We start from the raw sequence: 21,727 nt of genomic DNA, 5'->3' as shown, positions 1-21,727 counted from the left end.
CGTCTTGCATCTAGATACAGGTGATAATGTTAATTAGTATTTAATGACAGGTTTAAGATCAAGATGTTTTATATTACATGCCATTTTAATTCGACCAATAAAACTTGTTATTTATAGCAGGTGCTAATAATTAATTAAGTTTGTTTTTTATTTCGTAGCAGGTTACCTATGTAATATTTTTTATATACCTAAGTATATGAAAGAACAAGATATAATTAATATGAAAATCTGTGAATTCTTGATCAATATTCTCAACTAGGATAATGTTACATAATAATATTCATAATTTCAATAAAACTTTTAAATATTATTTTTGAGGATAGCTCTTTAAATAATCACATAATCATTTTATCCGGACACACAGTATTCCTACCCATAAACACATTTGTATGTATTGTAGAAAAGGATGATTATTGAAATGTTGCACAGGTGTGGGCTAATAGTATAAGCTATGTAAACCATTGCAAGTCGAAGTTAGAACTGTTAGCTCACAGTAGCGAATTTATTAAGGATTAACTACGACGCATTACAGGAGGGAGATTGATCTGACATGGTATATGAACACTGATTTCAATGAAGCTGTTTTTTCTATATAATTGAAATGGCTAACAAGTTGACTAAGTGGTAATATTCGGGTATATATCTACAAGAATAACACCACGGCTATTACATTATTATGTGATGTCCGTGATCCACTCATATGTTGCCATGATGTCTGTTCGTCTGTAACTTTACTGCCTAATCTCATCCTACAATCACAGTTTACAAAGCAAGCTGCTTAGCGGCTAAAACAGGTGAGAGATGTACTTTCGCAGAGGACTTTTTAAAGAGTTTATACCTCAGGTATGTGCTAGTTAAACAATACGAATAATGTCACTACGTCCTTTTTTAACAGTTCTCTACCCGCCATTTAAACACTGTGAAGATATAACCTGTTGTTTTTTTATTGTGAGTATTTTATTTCGTCTTAGATACTAATACATTCTAAATTGAGGACGCGGAATATTTTTTATATGTTTTTTTATCTAAAATATAATATAACTATTTTAAATATTGAAGTTATGACAAAATAATAGAATAAGATTAGACTAGAATGGAAAATAATTTATTCAAATAAACTTACATTGAAGCACTTTTGAATAGTCATTACATTTCTTTAATCTACAGCTCATTCGGAAAGCTGTCTCATCACAAAAAGAACGAGCAAGAAACTTGCGTGTTGCTCTTTTAAATAATTTTATTATTACTTTGCATTTTTAAGTTTTAAGTTTAAGTGTGTGAATACAAACCATCAATTAGCACTAATTCAATTAAATACTCAAATATAAAAAATATTGAATATATAACCAACTGGTTAAACAATTAATAAGAGGAAATCAGTCATAGTGATTAGAGCAGACCAGTCCTTACAAGCAGCACCCGTTCACGATTATGACGGATGAGCCAGCCATCACTGCGCTCGACCATATTTTAGGGAGCCCAATGACCCGGCCCACAACGCCGCCGTAAGTCTGGACATTTTAGTGAGCATGACTTCTCAAAACACTAGACCACGTCATAGCTACCTACAATTGCCATCTGTTAGTTATAGTATTCACATTTTACATAAGAATGCATGCGGCAATCAATACAAAAACCGCTACGGTTTCATATTTCTAAAATAATTAAATCAAGAAAGCAATGAGTAAAATAAATTATAACGTTGTATGCTAATTAATTACTTAACCTAATTATTTACTTGAAGTCATCTATGAATTCGTCTATCCTGTAATAGGCTTTCTTACACAAAAATTGTTTAATATAAAATTTGAATTGCCTCTCTGTCAGATTTAGTGCAGATTCTGGCAGTTTATTATAAAATCTTACGTAATTACCGTAGAATGAATTACTGATTCTGTGCAAACGGCATTTATAATACTTAGTAGTAACGTAATCTTGTAACACAGCAAGCAGTGCTTACTTGTAATTGTAAGAACAGTTAGTTTGAAGACCACTATTATAAGTAGGTATTAAAACATAACGTAATTACTGTATATTGTGTTGATAATTATAATCCAAAAAATAAATAAATGAATAATTTAATAAATTCTCATGGATATCAACTCTTATAAATTGTAGTGTTCATTGCTCAGTGATATAAGACATTTTAAGTAAATATTTAACCTATTGTCTTTCTGCAATAGACAATTTATTTAAGTAATATTTACAATATTTTTATACTGTCTTACAGAAAGTATTGGTGTAATCAAAACAGTTAATCTTCACACCAGTCGGCCGTATAAGACACGGGGTTAAATTTTAACTTTGAAACGTCGCCTGCGGCCGGCTCCCGTGTTACGCAGATAAACACAGTAATCTGAACATCTACATTGTTAATGTGGGAACATATTTCATATTTAACGATCAATATTTTTAAATTTCGAATTATATTATTCTAATTTTAATTTTTTTTTAATTTTATTTATTAGGTACTATTTTCAGTATAATATAATATATAATACCAATTAAATAAATTATTACTATAAAAGAAAACATACTACGCACACACAACACTTCTAATGATATTATATCATATATATATGTTTACATGTCACACGTTAAGTATATCATTCATTACAATCAAAGTAGAATAAAAAATAGGATTATTCAAAACTGTCAAAAAAGATGAAAACGGTTATATAATAGTCATCACGGTGTATTTTTTTTAATTAAATAAAATAAATAACCCTGGGCAATTAACACAGCGCCATCTAGTCTCACGGTAAGCAGAGCTCGTGTTAAGGGTATTAGATAACTGATATTAATACTTAGTTACTTTTTTTAGATACATACATAACATATAGAAAACACCCAGACCGATACAAACAATCGTAATCAAGAATACAAATGTTTGGGTGCGTGGAATCGAACCCGCAACCATCGGAAGTAAAGCGGTGTGCTAAACCGCTAGACCACCGAGGCTGTCCTAGTAGTAGTATGTAATATCTTCTTATCTGAGGTAGTAGTATAATAGGAGTGCACCCTTCTTCCCAAAAGCAGGCATGACAAGTTACAGACGCTGCATCGTGATAAAATCTCAACGACGTATTTAGCCAAAACCGGGGCATGCACCCTAGTTTCCCGGTACGATTCTAATCAGATAGCCTAATAACCGGCGGTGCCTTTGTCCATTGTTTACATTGGGGTGGTTACTACGTGATTTTTGGGAGTCATGCCGGTGTCTTTAAGGGGACCTCCCTGCTGTTTACTATTAAATACGTCGTCATTGTCGATATAAACAGATACAGGCTGTTTTAAATTTTCCTTAAATCCAATTATTATAAATGTGAAAGCATGTCTGTCTGTCTGTTTGTTAGTTAAGTTTGAGGTCGTTGGTTGAAAGAATTTTAATGAGATATGAGGTGAAGATAGCTTGTATCACGAGAAAACAGATGGAGTCGCAGATAATATCTACTATTTTGATATGTAAACAAGATATCACTTATATAAAATAAATTATCTGTATTTCTTAGTCACAAATATTGGGGTAATTATGTGATATCAGTCAAGGATCCAGTAATTAATATTAATTTTTATATACCATAATACTCACGAATGATGAGACAAATTGTCCAAATAAAAAAATATTCTATTCAAAACATTTTTCGCTCTGCTCGAGTGTGGTATAAAACTTCTTAGTACATCACATATTGATTTGGTTTATGTTAAGTTTTTGTTAGTGTTGTATTATATGACTGAATCCCGAAAACCGCAGCTTGTAAAAAATATTGTAATAATCTGCATCAGTAAAATATTATACAGTTAAAAGTTTACCTTATTATTAGGCTCAGCTTACTATTGCTATATAATATACCCTATTGTAAGATCCTTAATGTATATGTATTTAGAACAACACTTATTTAAAAGAGCAACATATAAAATTCTTTCTCATTCTTCTTGTGACGAGTCTGCGTTCCGAATGATTGGTAGAATAAAAAAAAGTGACTATTGAAAAGTGCTTATATTAAGTTTATTTGAATAAAGATTATTTTTATTCTATTCTATACTTATAACAGCCTGTATAGACGGCGGGGTGCCCGCGGCCTGCGCAGACGCAGCACGTGTCGTAGTTTAGGCGGTGCGTGAGTCGCGCGCTAATCACTTGGCGGTGACAGCGCGCCGGACGGCAGCGGCCACTTGTGTGATGTTACGCGCTTTGATATACCGAATTAGACGATCGGGGGAGGTTTCCACGTATGCGGGATTCTAAGGGATCATCTATAAACTGTCTCATTATATATACGACATTTTTTTTTGAAGCTGTAAAGGCCAGCTGCGGCCAAAAGCCATAGAGTAGTCCGAAAAAAAAATTCTTCTCTCGTACACGTACCTATGTATGGCTAATCTAGTGAACAGTATCTACATTATCCTGTATTTATTCATTAATTATACATATTGACATTTTCTAGGTTTACTGGAAGAAATCTAAGAATAACCTCGCCTGTGTACATTACATTTACCTTATTACTGTTACTTATATATTTCTATGTGTATTATGTCACACAAAATGTCATGACTTTTACCCCTCCTTAAGTCCAGATATACAAATCGCAGATAGACAAATAAAAAACAATTAAAAATAACATACTAGTAATTTAAATTTTCAAGATTTAATATATAATCTTTAAAAGGCATTATAATTATAAGATACGTACTACTACTAATTGTGTCAGGATACTATACATCTTGTGTAAGTATTGTTAATTTTTTTCTACGTTGTCAGTAATACCTAAAGTTTCTCTGTTTCGATTGTGTTCATAATTATATACCATTTGTTTTCCAAATATAATCGAATAAATTTCAACATATAAATATATTTTAGTCAAATATATTTATTATAGTATAAATCAATTGCTTTTTCTGATATGTTATGTTATAATGTTTTGTATAGCAGGCAAGTGCGTATATGCTTCTAGCTGTCTCTTGGATTATTTTTGGGTTTCGATGTGTGTTTTCTTTACCCGAGTATCAGTCAGAAATATAAATATAGTAGATACAAAGTTTTTTTCGGTGTCCGCCAGATTTGTACTCACGCCCTTTTTGGGTAGTAAACAACTAAGCTTCGACTCGCTGCATTTGTTTAGTGTTAATATTTCAAACTAAGGTTATAATATGTGCTTATTTATTTTTACTTACCACTACACCTTTCATTTGTATTTTTTGTAGTGCCTTTAAAACATTAAGGCCGTTACTGGTAAGTAAGGCAGACTTGACTTGGATGTGTTTTTAACTACAGGGCTGCCACGAAATATTTTAAAGCTATAATTTTATTTGTTGTTGCAAAATTGAAAGATTATAAGGTAACGAAATTCAAATTAGTAGTCATTTAGAGTTAGTTCTCAGGATATCGGCGGCTTTTTGACTTTTCATGGAATATTCAAATGTTGATTTGGATGAGTCACCGTAATTCGAATCGGTCATAATGAGCTAGCTCAGCATGGCTCCGCAGTTTGAACTTAAACGTTTCTTGCTCTGTAATCTTTTAATATTTTTTTCATATAATGTCTGTGAATTATAAGATTAAAGCTAACCTTACTAATTATTAGCAAGTAGGTATAGCGGATTAAAATTATCGAGAAACTTAAAAATAGAACATTTCGGTAAAATATGTATTTATGTATGTAATTATTGTGTATCTTATATTATTTTTAATATGAATGGCGCATATAATCTTCAGCATATCTGATAATAAGTTACCGCCGTCCATCAGCTGCATAATCAAGGGATTTGCATTGCCGGGTCCACGTCATATTTAAAACAGTAGATAAAAGTCTGACCCTCTTGGTACCCATATGTTGACATTTCTGAGGACTAAGGTATCATGACTTAGTAGTCTATAATTTCACTGTTACATATTGTTTACCGCAATACATGTAAAAAGATTCTTAGTTATGATAATACATGAGATGTTTGATAGCAAAGGGACAAACAAGCGTGTAACTCACTAGATGAGTGATTATAGTCAACAATAAGAATCTCCAATATCAGCAATATGTTAAAGTTTTTAATGTATAATGGTTGCCTATGCTAACAAGTTTGTAAGATAAAAGATTCCTTGCTTGTTCCATTTCGTCAGCGTCCCTTAAACATAGATGGTGGTAATTACAGAATACCACATTGCGATGATGACATTACGATGGTTCTTACTGGCTTATAATGATGGTATATGCTCTCATCTTGAAGAAATCATTGTCGTATCAGGTATCACAGACTACTTTCTATAACGTTTCCTTCTGTATTTTCGTACAAAGTCTGGTTTGGTTAATTTAACCACCAGCACAGATTTATAGACTTTGCATATAGATACAGAGCAATGTATTTACATTGCTATTATCTTGAAGATGTTAATGTATGATTATATCATGTACTATATACAACTTTCTACAAAGTTTCCCTCTGTATTTACATACAAAGTCTATAAATCTGTAGTGGTGGTAAATACATATTACCACGGTGGTAGCCCTGTGGTATACGGTCGTGGGGTCGCTGGGCGTGGTACGCAGATGGCACGATTACCGGCCGGTGCGTCCGTCCAGTTTACCTGCTCCGCAAACAAAGGGTATTTGCCGATATTGACCAACACTTAAACTACCAATCGCTACATTTTTAATTGATCTTGTGTTAGAGTTTATGACCTCTAGGAAATGTTTAACCGATTTCACGTAAAGAGGTTCTTAATTCAATGACTGTATGTCTGGCATTTTGAAACTTTATATTATACGAATTTATTTTTGGTACATGCATATTTTGCGATATATTCACATGTCTTGAAATTTTGATGATTCTATTTGAATCTCAAGAGTATTTATTAACAAACACTAATTAAATCAAGGGTTACATTACTTTTCTTTTTCTAGGAATGGTTATTATTTATGTATACTAGCATAATCGTATATAACACAAAGTTCCGTTAGAACTTAATAGGCTGTATCAGTAGATATTGTTATTTCTGATATGTAAATATTCCCGAACATATAATAATAAATGTTAATAAATAAAAAAATTAAAATAAAAGTAATAAATGTTGAAAAGATCGAAGAAAAATAATTGCAAAATGCATTCGATATGTATAATTAGTTATTATTTTGTACTACTCATTGCTACTCATTTAATACTTATACAGTCAAAATATTAATTTTATTTTATTATTCATATTGTAAATAATATTGGTCTTTTTAGTTAACAGTTTGTAAAGATTTTCTGACGTTTTATTTGATTAACCACAATATACAACTTGTGGAGAAACTATAACATCAACAAAATAGTGAAATAGACACTAGACCATATTAAGATAGTTTTGTCCTACTACCTTCCCGTGGGATAATTTCAAACGAAATCTAGTTACACGAAGATACAGGCAATCACTAACTAGCATCTCAAATCATTAGATTTATTGCATAGCTTTTTTCATTTATAATTGAATTACCCGTATATCTTACCAACAGTTAAGATGCAAATATCCTTGACCTCACAAATCCACCTGTTCGACGTGACCTTATGCAGGTTAATCGTCGTAATCGCCACAAGCGGGCGCAAGCGGGCGCGGATACGAGCGCGGCAGACGTCGAATGCTCGTGATTTAATGCCCCGCTTGCTAATTATGGCTTGTTCAAATTGTACCTTTCTCACGGATCGCATACGGGCCGGTTTACTGGCGTAGGGTTAACATTATTTTTTTTAGATACACTTTCCAACTTTCCATTTTTGTAGGCGGGTTCTATTTTTAAATTACATTCTTTTTTTTATTAAATTAACGAAATATGAGTATTTACTAAAAGTAGTGGTCGCCCAGTGGTCGAAATATAACCATAATTAATTTAAATTATAAGTTTAAATATGATTAAGTTTCTAGTGTCAAAAACTTAAGAATTTCGAATCGATGATTTGACAATTAACAATATTGGCATTATTTGTCAATGAAACTGAAATTCAGTACAGCAAGTAGAGATCCCTCAAAATTTAGGGTCACAATATATAATTTTAACAAATATAGATAATAAAAAATAATTCCTTTATATTTGTTAGGTGCTTTAAAATATAAATATATTTGTTTTTCTAGGAAGTTAATTACCTAAAAATTTTAATATCATTGATTAAGATTTAATAATACTAAATATGATTGGATATAATTACCGCTTCGCCTTTAATATAATGTCGTATTTATCTATAAATACCATAATTACATAAGTAACTTGAGTATTTATTTAAACTTTAGAATATTATGTTTAAGAGTAGGTTATACAAAGTTATCTGCATTTGTACGTCTATTTCAATCGCAAAGTTATAGATATAGATTTATAACTTGTGTTTCTGTTAGAAGTTGAGGTATGTCAGGGAAACTACAGGGTACACGGAGGTATAACATGTTAGTTAGGCAAAGCAGTAGTTAGAGAGGCAAAGCATGAGTACTACCGCAGGCGTATCACCATATCGATATTTTTATTTGTGATGAAATCTAATAATATAAATTATTAATAACCTACCCTCGGCATATACGCCCATATACGCAAAATTCGAGTATTTGTAAAGTTTCATGGCTGTAATTTGATGCCATATAACACTTGTTTATTGAGGTTTCATAAAGGTATAGCTGACCTTATATACTCTATACCACATTCAATTCTCATTCGACAATATTTTTTAATTGATTACCATTCCAGTTTCATAAAAAAAAAACTGGTAATGAATTATTTTAGCAGTTTTATTCGACGTTATCACTGATCTCTAACGTTTCTATTCCTCGGTAGATTAACTCTGGTTTGTATAGTGTATCAGCCGCTTAAGATGCGGCCGTTCCGTACGTTACCGCACTCGCTATACTTATTCTGCCTCAACCTGTTACCCGGTCAACCTTCGAGATATCAACCTTCTTGTCACTCACATGTAAATCCAGATCTCCTCCTCCCACTCACACAATCGCAGGTCAGCCCAGGGCACATTACCGTAATGATACTTAAACACATATTTAAGTAAATATTCTTTTTGCGTAAAAAGTTATACGTCTGAGCCTCGCAAGCGGTTCTAGATGTTGTTGATATGCGATTAATAGTTACTTTGTTTAAAATAAGGCATAAGGTTTTTAAATTTAAATGTGAAACAATGCAAATAGTTCCGTTATCAAGACCGTACATGTTAGTTTCAATTGTAGTTGGAGTTGTCAAATGTCAACTAGCATTTAAATTAGTGCAAAACTTCTAATACAATATATATCACTATGGAATAATGTACGTTTCAAATTGTGCTTTTCTCATATGAAAATCCGTTCTCTTTCTTTGTAAAATTAATATGCCAAAGAAATAGATATGCATATAACGTAGATAAGAAAAAACACAAAAAATTAAGACAATTTATACACGGATACGTCAATATTGTTACCATTTATTTAATAGAATTATATAAGTCATCTAATGACCGTAGTTCTTTTTCTTTTTGTTCTTTCATCATTTTTTAAGTTGCGGACATCCATCGGTGTCATCAATATGCGTAAACACTGCAAATATAAATTATTTTTGAATATATTTCAACCTACAGAATGGTTTCAAATTTTCTACTGACACATATTTATTAGAGTCCCTAAGTTACTCTACCTATATATTCTCAAATTCTGTCCTTTTTTACAATGATTTCTTTTATATGAATTTACTGGTGTATAGTGATAGTTTTGCGGCCTCGGTGGTCTAGAGGTTTGCACATGCCTACTCTCGATGGTCGCGGTTTCGATTCCTCGCACGGTACAAATATTTGTATTTATGAATATGATTGTTTGTATCGGTCTGGATGTTTTCTATGTATATTATGTTTGCATTTACATAACAAATGTTTCTAAGTACATAGATATAGTTATCTAGTTTTAATAATACAAACCCTGCTTTACAATGCCATCTAGTCTCACTAGATGGCGTTGTGTAAATTGTCTAGAGATATGTTTATATATTATGTGTATATATATATTATACCTTGATTAGTATCACAGGCAAACTCGAGCATATCACAAATATCCATGAAAGTGCGTTTCTCATCCCCCATTCTCCCGCATATAGGAATGGTATCGTGAACACAGGTATCTGCTAAGCTGCAGAATTGATCTATTTTGTTCTGGAATTACATAAATAATAAAATTATACATCTAATTATATGTTTATTATTATAATGGTGTATGTAGATAGAGACATTTGTATGTCATCTCTGTTCACTACCTTTTTTGCCATATTATATTTCACACACTCCTATTTCTTTTTCGGTCTTCTACTTCCTTATACATATACTTTCATTAGTTAATTTTGATAATGCACAGTTGTAGTTTTAATAAATCAATAAATACTTTGTTAATTTCAACGTATTACGTTTCAATTCCATTAAAAAATGTTTACTATTTATTTAATTACTCTTACATTGATACTACTAAGTTTGAAAAGTCATCTTAATAAAAGCGAGTAAATATAGTTCAACTTACAGATGGTGTTACTGCATAATTTGGAATATGTCCAAAGACTAGGAGGTAAAGGTATGAATAACAGATACCTGTAAAAATAAATAAATTTTTAGTTTAATATTAATAGCTACCAGATACCTAGTAGCTCTATTATTATTGTGTAAAAATATTTTTATGTTGTTTACATAAAAATATTTTTATTATTAGGAAATATTTTTATGTATGTAATTAGGATGATAAAGAAGCTGATAGCCCAAATGAAGGTAAACGGTAGCCTTTGCTTAGTATATGAACAGCTATTACGTTATCACGTCACTGTCGGGTTACCACTCCACTAAAATTACAGGGTATGAGTCATGATATCATAGTCCTGCGAAATATATATCGATATATTTTGGCTTAAAACAAGCTGCTTGACTAAATAATAAAATACAAAAGCTGTCGATATATATTAAATTTCTATATTAATTTATTATGTGAACTAGTTTAATTAGATTCGGGAAATAAAATTCTGTTATGTATTTTTTTATATGAGTAAAGAAAGTACTTACATTGAATCAAGAAATGATGCGACATAACTGTCGGAAATGAGTTTATTTTTAGTATTCATGTATGACGATGTCATTGAAGTAGAATGAAGAGCTGTGTTTGTATGAAATTTCTGTTGTTTAATTAATATGTATGAATAGGGATGTGAAACAGAGGTTGAACAATCATAACACGCGTAGAGCACAATGAAGATACAGAAATAGATTTTATTAAAGTACTGGGATGAAATTCAACATCAAATAAAAAACATAGTAAACACGTGTTATTTAGGATAAATTTACTTAAATTTGTAATGATATTTATCTCTTTACAATAACCACTGATAATGTCTATTAGTATAAGAATGTATTGTTTAGTTTCACAAAAAACTTAACTTTCAAAAGAAACTTATTTAATACCTGATGAATTTTTAAATTTAGAAAAATTGTAGCATGGCACGTCAATGTAGACATAGAAATAAATTATAAACTGTAAAAAAATCAATACCGTTGCTTAATCAAATGAAATCATCAAGCAATCATTTAGCTTTAAATTGTCTTTAATAAGTTTTTATTACATACTTTAGTATTAAATATATACATTATTAAATTCTCAAATTAAAACGATATATTGAAAATTATTATCTTCATAAAATGTTTATGATCTCTCACAGCGATGTTTTAGTCTAGATTGTTTTTAGTATAAAGACGCCTGTTTGTTCGTAATTTCCTGTTCTACTACATTAGTTTGTAATAGTTCGATGTAAACACTATTGTTTGTTCTGATCTAGATTATCACGGTGCTTCAAGTGGAGTGCTTGTGGGAACATTTGTGAGATTATGATATTTCTAAAAACCTTTACAAGTAAGTAGTGTATTAGAGGGTTTAGTTTAACAGATATTAAAAAGGGATAGATAATTTAGCGCAGCGCTTTACTACCGATGGTCGCGGGTTCGATTCCTCGCACGGTGCAAACATTTGTATTCATGAGTATGATTGTTTGTATCGGTCTGGGTGTTTTCTATGAATATGATGTATGTATTTATAAAAAAAGTATCTTAGTATTTATATCAGTTGTTTAGTACCATAACACAAGTAAATAAACTCTGCTTATATACCGTGGGACTAGATAGCGCTGTGTTAATTGTCCAGAGTTATTTAATATTATCTAATTGTAATGGCAAACAAACTGTGGGCCTACATGAAGAATAGTACGAAATCGTTATGATCGCCCTTGATACTTACCACTCATGCGTTGCCATTCCAGATATTTTCCATTCCATTCCAGGATTGAGATGTTAGCGCTCTTATTTCGTCAGTTTACTGCCTTATCTTATTCTTCAACTATTTCTATTTTATATTTAACTTATTTGTTAGGCGGCTTAATAAGTAGTACCTAGACAAACAAAAAAATATTGTATAAAGTCTACCTCATTTCAGATCTACTTGTCTGATTGTCTGTTTTTTGTGACCCCTTTCGTCTGCTTATGGGTAGTCCTTACCACGAGATCACTAATTATTTACCACATTTATTTAATTTAAGGTGAATTATTATAATTTATGTACATAATACGGGTATAACTCAATTATTTACACTGCTACTGACTAAATAACATGTTTAGTTCAGATAAAAATAAATATCCTTCACTGATTCTGATCGACATTAATAATGTCGATTTTTGGTACCATTATACAATAGTTCGGCAAAAAAATGTTAGTGATATATTAAAAATTATTAATGAATTGATTAATTTATATAAAATTGTTTCAGGTACAGCAATACTATTACTGGCCGCAGAAGTATGGTCTCACGTAGAAATAGAAGCTGAAGACTACTTCTTTCCTTTAGAGCCGGTAATGAAATACCTAAATATAAATTTTATAGTTTATAAATCGATTGACTAAATTAATATAAATAATTCTAGTTTTTTTTCGAAAGCGCGTTTATATTTTCATACATATATTATAGTCTGTGGCAACATTGCCACAGACTGTATATTTGAATATATAAAACAGACAAATTCATGCAAGGGTATATTAAGGTTTCTTAAGGGTTAATGCGCACATGACACCCCTGGTGTTTCATACGTCTAGGCTATTGTAACCGTTTAATATCAGATGGGGCGTATGCTTGTTTGCTGACATCGTAGTATACCTATGTGTACTGTGCGGGTATCAAATTTGTAACTATAGAAAGTAAGTTCGATAACCGTGGAATTTTAATTTAACACAATTAATAAAAAATACCATAACTGTCAACTTTACTTACACACGTAGTCGTAATTTAAAGCTTTCCTATGCACAGGTTTTATTGTTGTTTTTAGGTAATAAATTTCTGCAAAATGGCGGACCAGTGTCAACACGACTTCGTACCTATATGCGGCCAGGATTCTCTCGGCATCACGAGAATGTTCAACGACAATTGTGACCTATACGAATACAATTGCGATGAGAAGAAACGTAAGTATATTTTTGACTGTATATTTTTAAAGACAATGGCCTAGGTAGCACGCTGCTTTTCTGCCGACGGTCGCAGGTATCGAACCTAGCATGATATAAAAAATTGTATTCATGTTAATTCCTGACTACCATTGTTTACATTAGTTTGAGTATTTTATATGCTTAATATGTATTTAAATATTTCTTTCTTTCTTTGTAGTTGTCTAGTACCTACCCATTACACAAACTCTGCTTCGCATGGGCCAAATGGCGCTATGTTATCTAGGGTTAAATAAGCAATATAGTTTGGCATTGCACGGTTAGAATTGATTAAGAATATTCTAATACTACACGTCGATAATGTAGCTGTAAAAAAGTAACAGAATATTTTAAATTATTTATCTATCTACCTTTTGATTATACCTACAACAAAAATATAAAAAGTAAGTAAAAATATACAAAAGTAAATAAAGGTATCGTTTTAATTATGTGTTTTAATTATGGCCACAGAGAAAGACAAGATCTCTGTTTGTACTAGTGTTATTTATCGGATTATTGTTTCAGAATATCGTCATGTGAAGATGGATGTGTGTAAGTATGAAGCCGCCGCAGCGGAGAGGGTTGGTGAATAATCTGAATGGTTTAAGTAACAAATAAAATGTTTTAATGTTATTTTTATCTTAATGAAATTTTTAAAGACCCATTTTTTACTTATCATTTTATTAAAATACTGTATATAATGTTTCAATTATATGATTTACTGAGGAAAAGAGATTCCCACGAAGTGACGAGTGACGTGAGTATGGCCATTGAAGGTTGAGTCGAAAACCTAGCTTTCAACTTTTATGAGTTTGAGACATTTTTCCCCAATATTTTATATCTCCTCCTCCCAACCCCGCATTGGGAGCAAACGCTATAAGCATTTCTAATAAAATATCATATGCCATTCGCTAGCAATATAACTTTCTATAGCTGAAGATTTTTTAAAATCGGTTAAGTTTACTTTTGATTTATCTTACAAAAAAGATTAAAATTTTCCTCTTTTTAATATTCAAATTCAAATTCAAAAATCATTTATTCATGTAGGACATTTTAGCCGCTTATGAACGTCAAGTTTTTACATTATAATTTTTTTCCTTACCATCCAGTTCGGTATATAGATCCAATTGAGAAGAACATTTTCGTAAGTACAAAATGTGATAGTGGTATTCCAAACCCTCGGAAGGACTCATGGAGCAGTTGAAGCTCAATTTCAGCTTGATGGAATGAGTTTAGTCTAAGGGCACAGCCAAGAGTACAAACCTTGGGTCAGACTGTTGTAATTTCTCCGTAAATCGATCTCCGTTTGACAGGAGATTCATCGGAAGGAACATATTCCCAGTTTCTGGACTATGTCTATGGAAGCATTGTTCATGTATTAGTATGTAGTTAAAGTCAAGTAAAATGTGGTAGAATAATTTATGCAACAAAAGTCGCTGTCAAAAATAAGATCTCACGATATATTTTTTACGAGAGGTAAACCGTTTTACGAACGTCACCGACACGCGCTCATAAGATAAGTAAATTGTTTGAGAAAGAAGTAAAATAGTGTATTTTTGTAGAGCGTTGTTATAGTTTATATATGTATGTTTGTTCAGATGCCGGCACACGCGTACCCGCGGTACCCACTACCCATTACCGTATATGTGATAATATAAGCTGAGGAAAATGCCGAATTTTGACATGAGACCGACTTGGTGACATTACTGTTGACTTTGAAGTGTTAAACGACCAACTTCAGAATATCAGCGGGTGACAGTTTGTCTCAATGTTGATATATAAACAGAGCAAGTAGCAGATATATTTTATAAAGGGCTAGGTAATACCATTTGGCGGTCAACGTAACACGGTATGTATACCTTGTGACGTAAGTAACTTTAGGTAAATTAAATTAAGAATACATAGCGACACGCCCAGACTTCGCGCGTGTGTATTATTATTATAGGGATAACAATTTTGTTAAATACAGATCATTTAACCAGACAAGTGATAACCATTGTTAAAGACAAGTGAGATAGAGAACATCGTCCATCAACCATCTGGGTTAGCAGCTACGATCTTTTGACGATGGGTTTAACAACTAAGATAGGAGCGCTGATCTCAAATAGGGGGTTGGCCAGGAGACAATTATGAAGTTACAGCCCATGCAACACTGATAATGCTCTGTATAAGAGAAAGTTTTTTTAAATTATAACATATTTTAGTAGTTTATCTATTACAAACAAAAAATAGATCTTGTCTTCTTGTAATACTAATTCAGATAAATTAAACTAAATTGGTATATTACAGGTATTGTTAATTTCAATTATTTATTAAAATAATATGTAAGAAGATAAAGCAATACGAAGAGCTTTTTGTCTACCGTTTTTTCTAGTATGTAATAGTGGTATATATAGTATGAGATTCATTATAACAGTATTTATATAGACGACTGTCATTTTACACACTTTTACATTAGACTTAGGATTGCTGGAAGTTCCCTATATTGAATTGTTTAGTACTAGATGTCAGACTGAGTACTATTTTCCTATAAATGAAATTTGAAACATCAATCGACTAGCTACTTGCCCCGACATCGCACATATATTATATACAAACTTTCCTCTATATCTTTAAAAAAAAACCGCTTCAAAATCCGTTGCCTATATATGCGACGATTACCGCTTACCATGAGGAGGGCCGTAAACTTGTTTGTAACTACCATTATTAAAAAAAATGCAATTGCTGTATCTTCTAATAGTAGCTAAATTATCGTTCTGAAGTTTGCTTCAGGCGACTGACTTGTCAATGCTAATGGGATCCTATCTGCTATAGGTATAAGGGTTGCTTTTCTTTATACCATAATTTAAGAAGTACTTAAGTAAGTAACAAGCTGCATTATACTATTGCAAAGGTCTAGAATATTTACTGTTGATGTCTTTCAGTAACAATAAGTTTAGAATACAATACTGTACATACATATTATTATATGTAAGTACGTTATTTATATTATTACGTATTTGACTGTAGTCTAATTTAGAAGCGGTTGTAGGAAATTCGATAAAATTAGTATTTTTTGGCATATTATCACTGATTTCACAAGTTGTAACATTAAAACTATTGAGATAATCTAAATTTATGGAACAACAAATATGAATTATAATTTTAGCAGTGGGTGCTACTAGAGGTAGAGTATACAATACCGCCCACATATGAATGTAATATGTATATTAACAATAATCTTTCATAATAAAGAAGTATTCAATCTCATTACACTATTTATATCGTGTCCAGGGGTGTTCCTTGCGAGAGGCCTATATCCAGCAGTGGATTGCAGTGATGAGCTGATGATGTTGACTTTACTTGTGTGGGTGTATCTGGGTGTTTCCTATGTATAATGCTTGTAAGAAAAAAAAGATCTATGTATCTGTATCAGTTATCTAGTACCTATAACACAAGCTTTAGCTAGCTTAACTTGGGTCTAGATGGCGCCGTGTGTATTGTCTTGAGATTATAGATTAACATCCTTGCATCGCTTCTTCACATGAAACTTACAACAGTTTGATGTGAACAGCTTCTGTCTTGTACCAACGGGCGACGTAAACAGCACCGTCCCCTTGTTAACCTAAAACGTTAACAAGGATCGTCCACCACTTAGCCGGGGCACGTTAACGCGGTGGACAAAGACTGGATTTGTTTACTACGCCTAGTTGCAGGTTAAGTGGGCTAATTGTTGGTAGAATGTCGGAGCACCTGCCATAACTTATATATGACCTTCGTTATTTTATATGTATAGGGTCAAATATTCAATCTTATTTCATACAGATTTCGAACTATTCTAATGCTGTTGATCGCTGGCCTTTAGAGGTTCACTGAACGATTGATTTTTTATTTTAGATTTACAATATGCATGTTCATATTATAAATCTAAAATAAAAATGAAAAATAAAATGTTTATACGCTTTTTAGGCAGCGAAAAAATCTTCAATCGTTGATCACAAGTAATAATGTCCGAAATTATATGTATTTCGCAATATTTAGAATGACTGAAAAGCACTTATGAGATCTTTATGTAATTTATACGATATTTATAATGAGATCGACAAGCTTTCAATAAAATATCTAATATTAATCTAAATCGGTCCACGTTGAAAAATGTTCTGCAGTCACACATAGACATGCAATTTAGCATGTTTTTCTATATTGAAATCGATTAAAAACCTATTTTAATTATGGTACCTGTGTAAGATAAAAAAAAATAATAAAACTTATTTTTAGAATTTTAATTTATTAATTATATACGAAATAAACCAGTATTGCCCATTTTAAGTATTTAATCTATTACTATCGTAGGTTTTTTATAATTTAAAATAAAGTAAGAACGCAAAGAAAAGAATAATAGGTGAGATATTTTAGTTATAATATAAATAACTGCAATTTAGGTAGTTTTCGGTGTGTGCTGCGTCAAATGACTCGTCGAAAATAAGAGAGTTACGCGACATCGTGTTCTCGCTAACGTTTCCTAGAATTCAACTGTGTCATAACTGACGTCATTAAATCTGCCACAAACCTCCTGCTTGTTGAACAACAGGCAATTTAACTTACACATTATTAAATATCTATAGATTATAGACAGATATGGAATCTACCTATAATCTATTGACGTGGAGGGTCCAATATGGATGAGACTGGCTAAAGACAGACTATTGGAAGAGGCCTATGTGCTTAAATGAATAAATCTAAATAAAAAATATATGTAAAAGAAATGAAACGTTATTTGTTAATAAAAGGGTTAAGCCGTTTTTGAGATTAAAGCGAACAAACAGAAAAAAATGTATCAGTGATTATTTTAGGCTTTTTTATGTATACAACATTGCGATTATTCTCATATATCTTGTATGTACAGTTGTTTGTATGTAGTATTATTATATATAGTCTTATATTTCTATTTATATATTATCTCATATAATTTTATTTAATAAATTAAATCGCCTTCGAGTATGTCTGCAATATCTAAGGTTGGCTAATAGAGAATGCTAATAGCATTAAGTCCGCCATATACAAAATTCAAGAAGGTATAAATAAAATAAACACAGACAACGATCAGTTACATTTTTTTATGTATACATTTACATATAAAGACTACGTCACAACTGTTTATTTACTCACTTTGATTTATTTGTTATCTTTAATGATATTAGCACAACGTATGGTAAACGGAGTTTGAGAGAACTGTGACGTGTGTATATTGGTATATATATATGTCATATTATATTTTGTATGCAGTATACAGACCTACGACTAGACTAGACTTTATTTTATCTATTATATATATATTATAGGCATACTCATTCATAATACAATGGGTTTGAGCATAAAAATTAATTTCGTAAAAAATAACCATAATATTAATTTATTTTTAAATAATGAAATGCTTCTAATGTTTAATTAATCTACAGACAAATTATTACATGCCTTTACAGCTTGATAATTGATTTTTATGTATTTTATCGATTTATGTGTTTTTTGTCACCAATATTGGGCCTTTGTGGTCCTGCGGTTTAGCATACCGCCTTACTTCCGATGGTCGCAGGTTCGATTCCTTACACAGCATAAACATTTGTATTCATAGGTATAATTGTTTGTATCTGTCTGGGTGTTTTCTATGTATAATATGTAAAGAAAATATGTCTATGTATTTGTAACAGTTATCTAATACCCATAAAACAATCTTTAGCTAGCTTAACTTGGGTCTGATGGTATAAAAGTAATAAAAACAAATATACAATTTGAGTTTGAAAAGGTAATCTTTAATTTGATTTTGTATCGTCTAAAAAATAATTCAGACCTACAATTTCCGATTAGGTACTTTGTATTACCATAGATTCTGTTTAAACCATGATATTTGAAGCAAGTCGTGTCCTGACCCACTAATGTTAACAGTCTGTACTTTGACCACAAATTGAAGTGAAGTAATTTATCTCAGACCATAGAGAAAGGTGTATTATGTTCACTATGGAAAACATTACCCATTTTATAGTTCAATAGAAAACTCGACTGTTCTAGTTACCTTTATATTAAGTATTATGTAATATTATTTTATCTGTGATATAATAATATTTTATACGGAAATATTTTTAGACCCTAGTGGAGAAGTCTTTGGTCTACTTAATCTTCTTTTTTGCCTATAATAGTCTCTGCATACGTTGTTATTTTTTTAACATTGAGAGAAAGAACTTAGTGATTTACGACCTAGACTGCAATCTGTCTGACTGATCGTGTCGCAAAGTTTAATTTGTCCTACACAAAATACTTAGCCACCATTGCCTTGCCTTTATCTTATTATTTGTGGTCGGCGCAGTATGTCATTCTCTTCCACTGCTCTCTATCGGCTGTCATATCTGAGCATACTCTTATTTTTTTCATATCATCTTTTACACAATCCATCCATGGTTTTTAGGACGTCCTCTCATATTATGTCACAAAAAATTCATGACACCTGATAATGCCTACCCTACTTTATTTGAGATGGCAGTCGTCAAGGTAATTATTGATCATCGAACCTAGGACTGTAAAGTCCCATTAAATCTTTAAAACAAGTGCACAAATTGTGAAACAATAAATATAACAGTAACAAATGCAAACACAGCGTCTGTTTGTGAGGAGTCCCACGGATTGACGCTTGTTATTACTTAAGTCCACGTAATTAAAGATACGGCTGAAATAAATAAATGTATTAGAGTGACTTACGATGCCTCGCGGAGTCCTGCTAATAAAATAAATGAAGAGCCGGCAATGATCGCAGTTGTCCAACTCTACTGGCACAATGGTGTAAGTATGAAAATTAACAAAACAAAAAAAAGTGTCAAAAATATAGAGTTCTTAAGTAATTTGAATGGTCAATCCTTATGGAAAATAGTAACTGTTGCATATACATATATATATATGAGAAGTATCACGGATATTACGTAATCCTGGATATTACTTATGTGTTGGCATTCCGGAGTACTATGGTGTCATGCCTCTGTGCTCTTATTTCCACAGGTAAATTTCGCGTTTCAATCGAAATACTGCTTTTGAAGCACTTTGTGGCTGAAATATAAAAGTCCTCCGCGTCTGCGTCTCGCAAGATTGTCTGATATTGATTTAACCTTTCAGTACTTTTAAGTAAAATTTCAACAACAAATTGTACACAGTTATACAAACATTGTACAGATAGACAAACATTCGTTTCTTCTTACCATAATATTAAAACGGATAAGTTATAGAATGCTAAAATAAAATGCGAGATATTAATAGGGATTACATTTTTATTTAAATAGAGTTATACCGCTTTACCAGTGTGATGCAACTAGTGCGGCCCGCTGGAGAGGCAATTGATTAGCCGGTCCTCTTTGTGCGCCCGCGCCGACGCTCACAACAATTTGCTTGCGGCCCGACCGCCCTAATTTTAATGGCCTTATAAAATTTATATTTAATGTATTTATCATAAGATAGATTGATATGGATGGTGGAATGTTTATGGTAAATGAAAATTAATTAATTTAAATATATGTTCTGATTTAAAAAATTGTTCCATGTGTATTAAATAATAATTAAGGTTTTAAAAATAAAGTTAATGTAACTATGTAACCATTTACATATGCAGTTCATATCTTTCCTTTTTCCGGGCACTTCTTCCAATATTTCTATTCAGAAGGACCTTTCTATACCTTTCTATAACTATTACAAATTAGTTCAACCATTCTGCAGTTTTAAGTTTACTAGCTGACCCAACAAACATTGTTTTGCCATAGAAATTTAAATCTCTATTAAAAGATAGGGGTTGATTTGTGAAGGATTGTATATATTTTATAATGACATATAATAAATACATAAACACAAATGAATTGTCGAAAATATGAAAAAAAAAGTTTTTGGATAGGGGTGACTCTAGGGGTATAAAAATCATGTTATAAACCTACACTGACCTACTGAATACACATTTCATCAAAATTGGTCAAGCCGTTTCGGAGAAGTATAAACACGAAACCTGTGACACGAGACTTTTATATATTACATGTATGTATACAAGCATTGTTGGATTACGAATCCTTATAAATTAATATATAAAAGAGAGAGTGGACTGTACTTATTGAAAAAAAAATAATGAATGGAAAAGGAAGTGAAAATACGATTTCGACCTGGAAGAACGTCTTCCATACTCCGAACACCCCAACGTAAGCAATGTAACACCAAACTTACTCACCTTTGCTCAGGAACGTCCCGATG

General features: G+C 31.6%; 2 protein-coding genes across 2 annotated transcripts; one reads left to right on the top strand and one right to left on the bottom strand.

Moving 5' to 3' along the window:
- Positions 1-9,479: 9,479 nt before the first annotated feature.
- LOC131852174 (uncharacterized) lies at positions 9,480-11,472 on the bottom strand (the record flags this gene model as incomplete). The annotated part of the gene is made up of 4 exons (XM_059202815.1): positions 9,480-9,529; positions 9,996-10,134; positions 10,493-10,521; positions 11,454-11,472. Coding segments are annotated over 4 exons (237 nt in total), but the record flags the coding sequence as incomplete, so codon positions are not given.
- Positions 11,473-12,176: 704 nt separating this feature from the next.
- LOC131852126 (uncharacterized) lies at positions 12,177-14,093 on the top strand. Its single transcript, XM_059202763.1, has 4 exons — positions 12,177-12,210; positions 12,771-12,853; positions 13,324-13,459; positions 14,003-14,093. Exons 1-4 carry the CDS (start codon positions 12,177-12,179, stop codon positions 14,068-14,070), a joined length of 321 nt encoding a protein of 106 aa, XP_059058746.1. The 3' UTR covers positions 14,071-14,093.
- The last annotated feature ends 7,634 nt before the right edge of the window (positions 14,094-21,727 follow it).

The sequence above is a fragment of the Achroia grisella genome, unplaced genomic scaffold, assembly GCF_030625045.1.
Source record: "Achroia grisella isolate CSIRO2021 unplaced genomic scaffold, CSIRO_AGI_Agris_v1 utg840, whole genome shotgun sequence".
NCBI classification, from domain to species: Eukaryota; Metazoa; Arthropoda; class Insecta; order Lepidoptera; family Pyralidae; genus Achroia; species Achroia grisella.
Note: the sequence above shows the minus strand (reverse complement) of the source record. Positions and strands in the feature narration are given on the sequence as shown.

Coding starts and splice junctions, on each gene's coding strand:
- LOC131852126 (XM_059202763.1), top strand. CDS start 12,177: ATGGCAAACAAACTGTGGGCCTACATGAAGAATA. Junction 12,211..12,770: donor GTGGGCCTACATGAAGAATA/GTACGAAATCGT, acceptor AAATTGTTTCAG/GTACAGCAATACTATTACTG. Junction 12,854..13,323: donor ACTTCTTTCCTTTAGAGCCG/GTAATGAAATAC, acceptor TGTTGTTTTTAG/GTAATAAATTTCTGCAAAAT.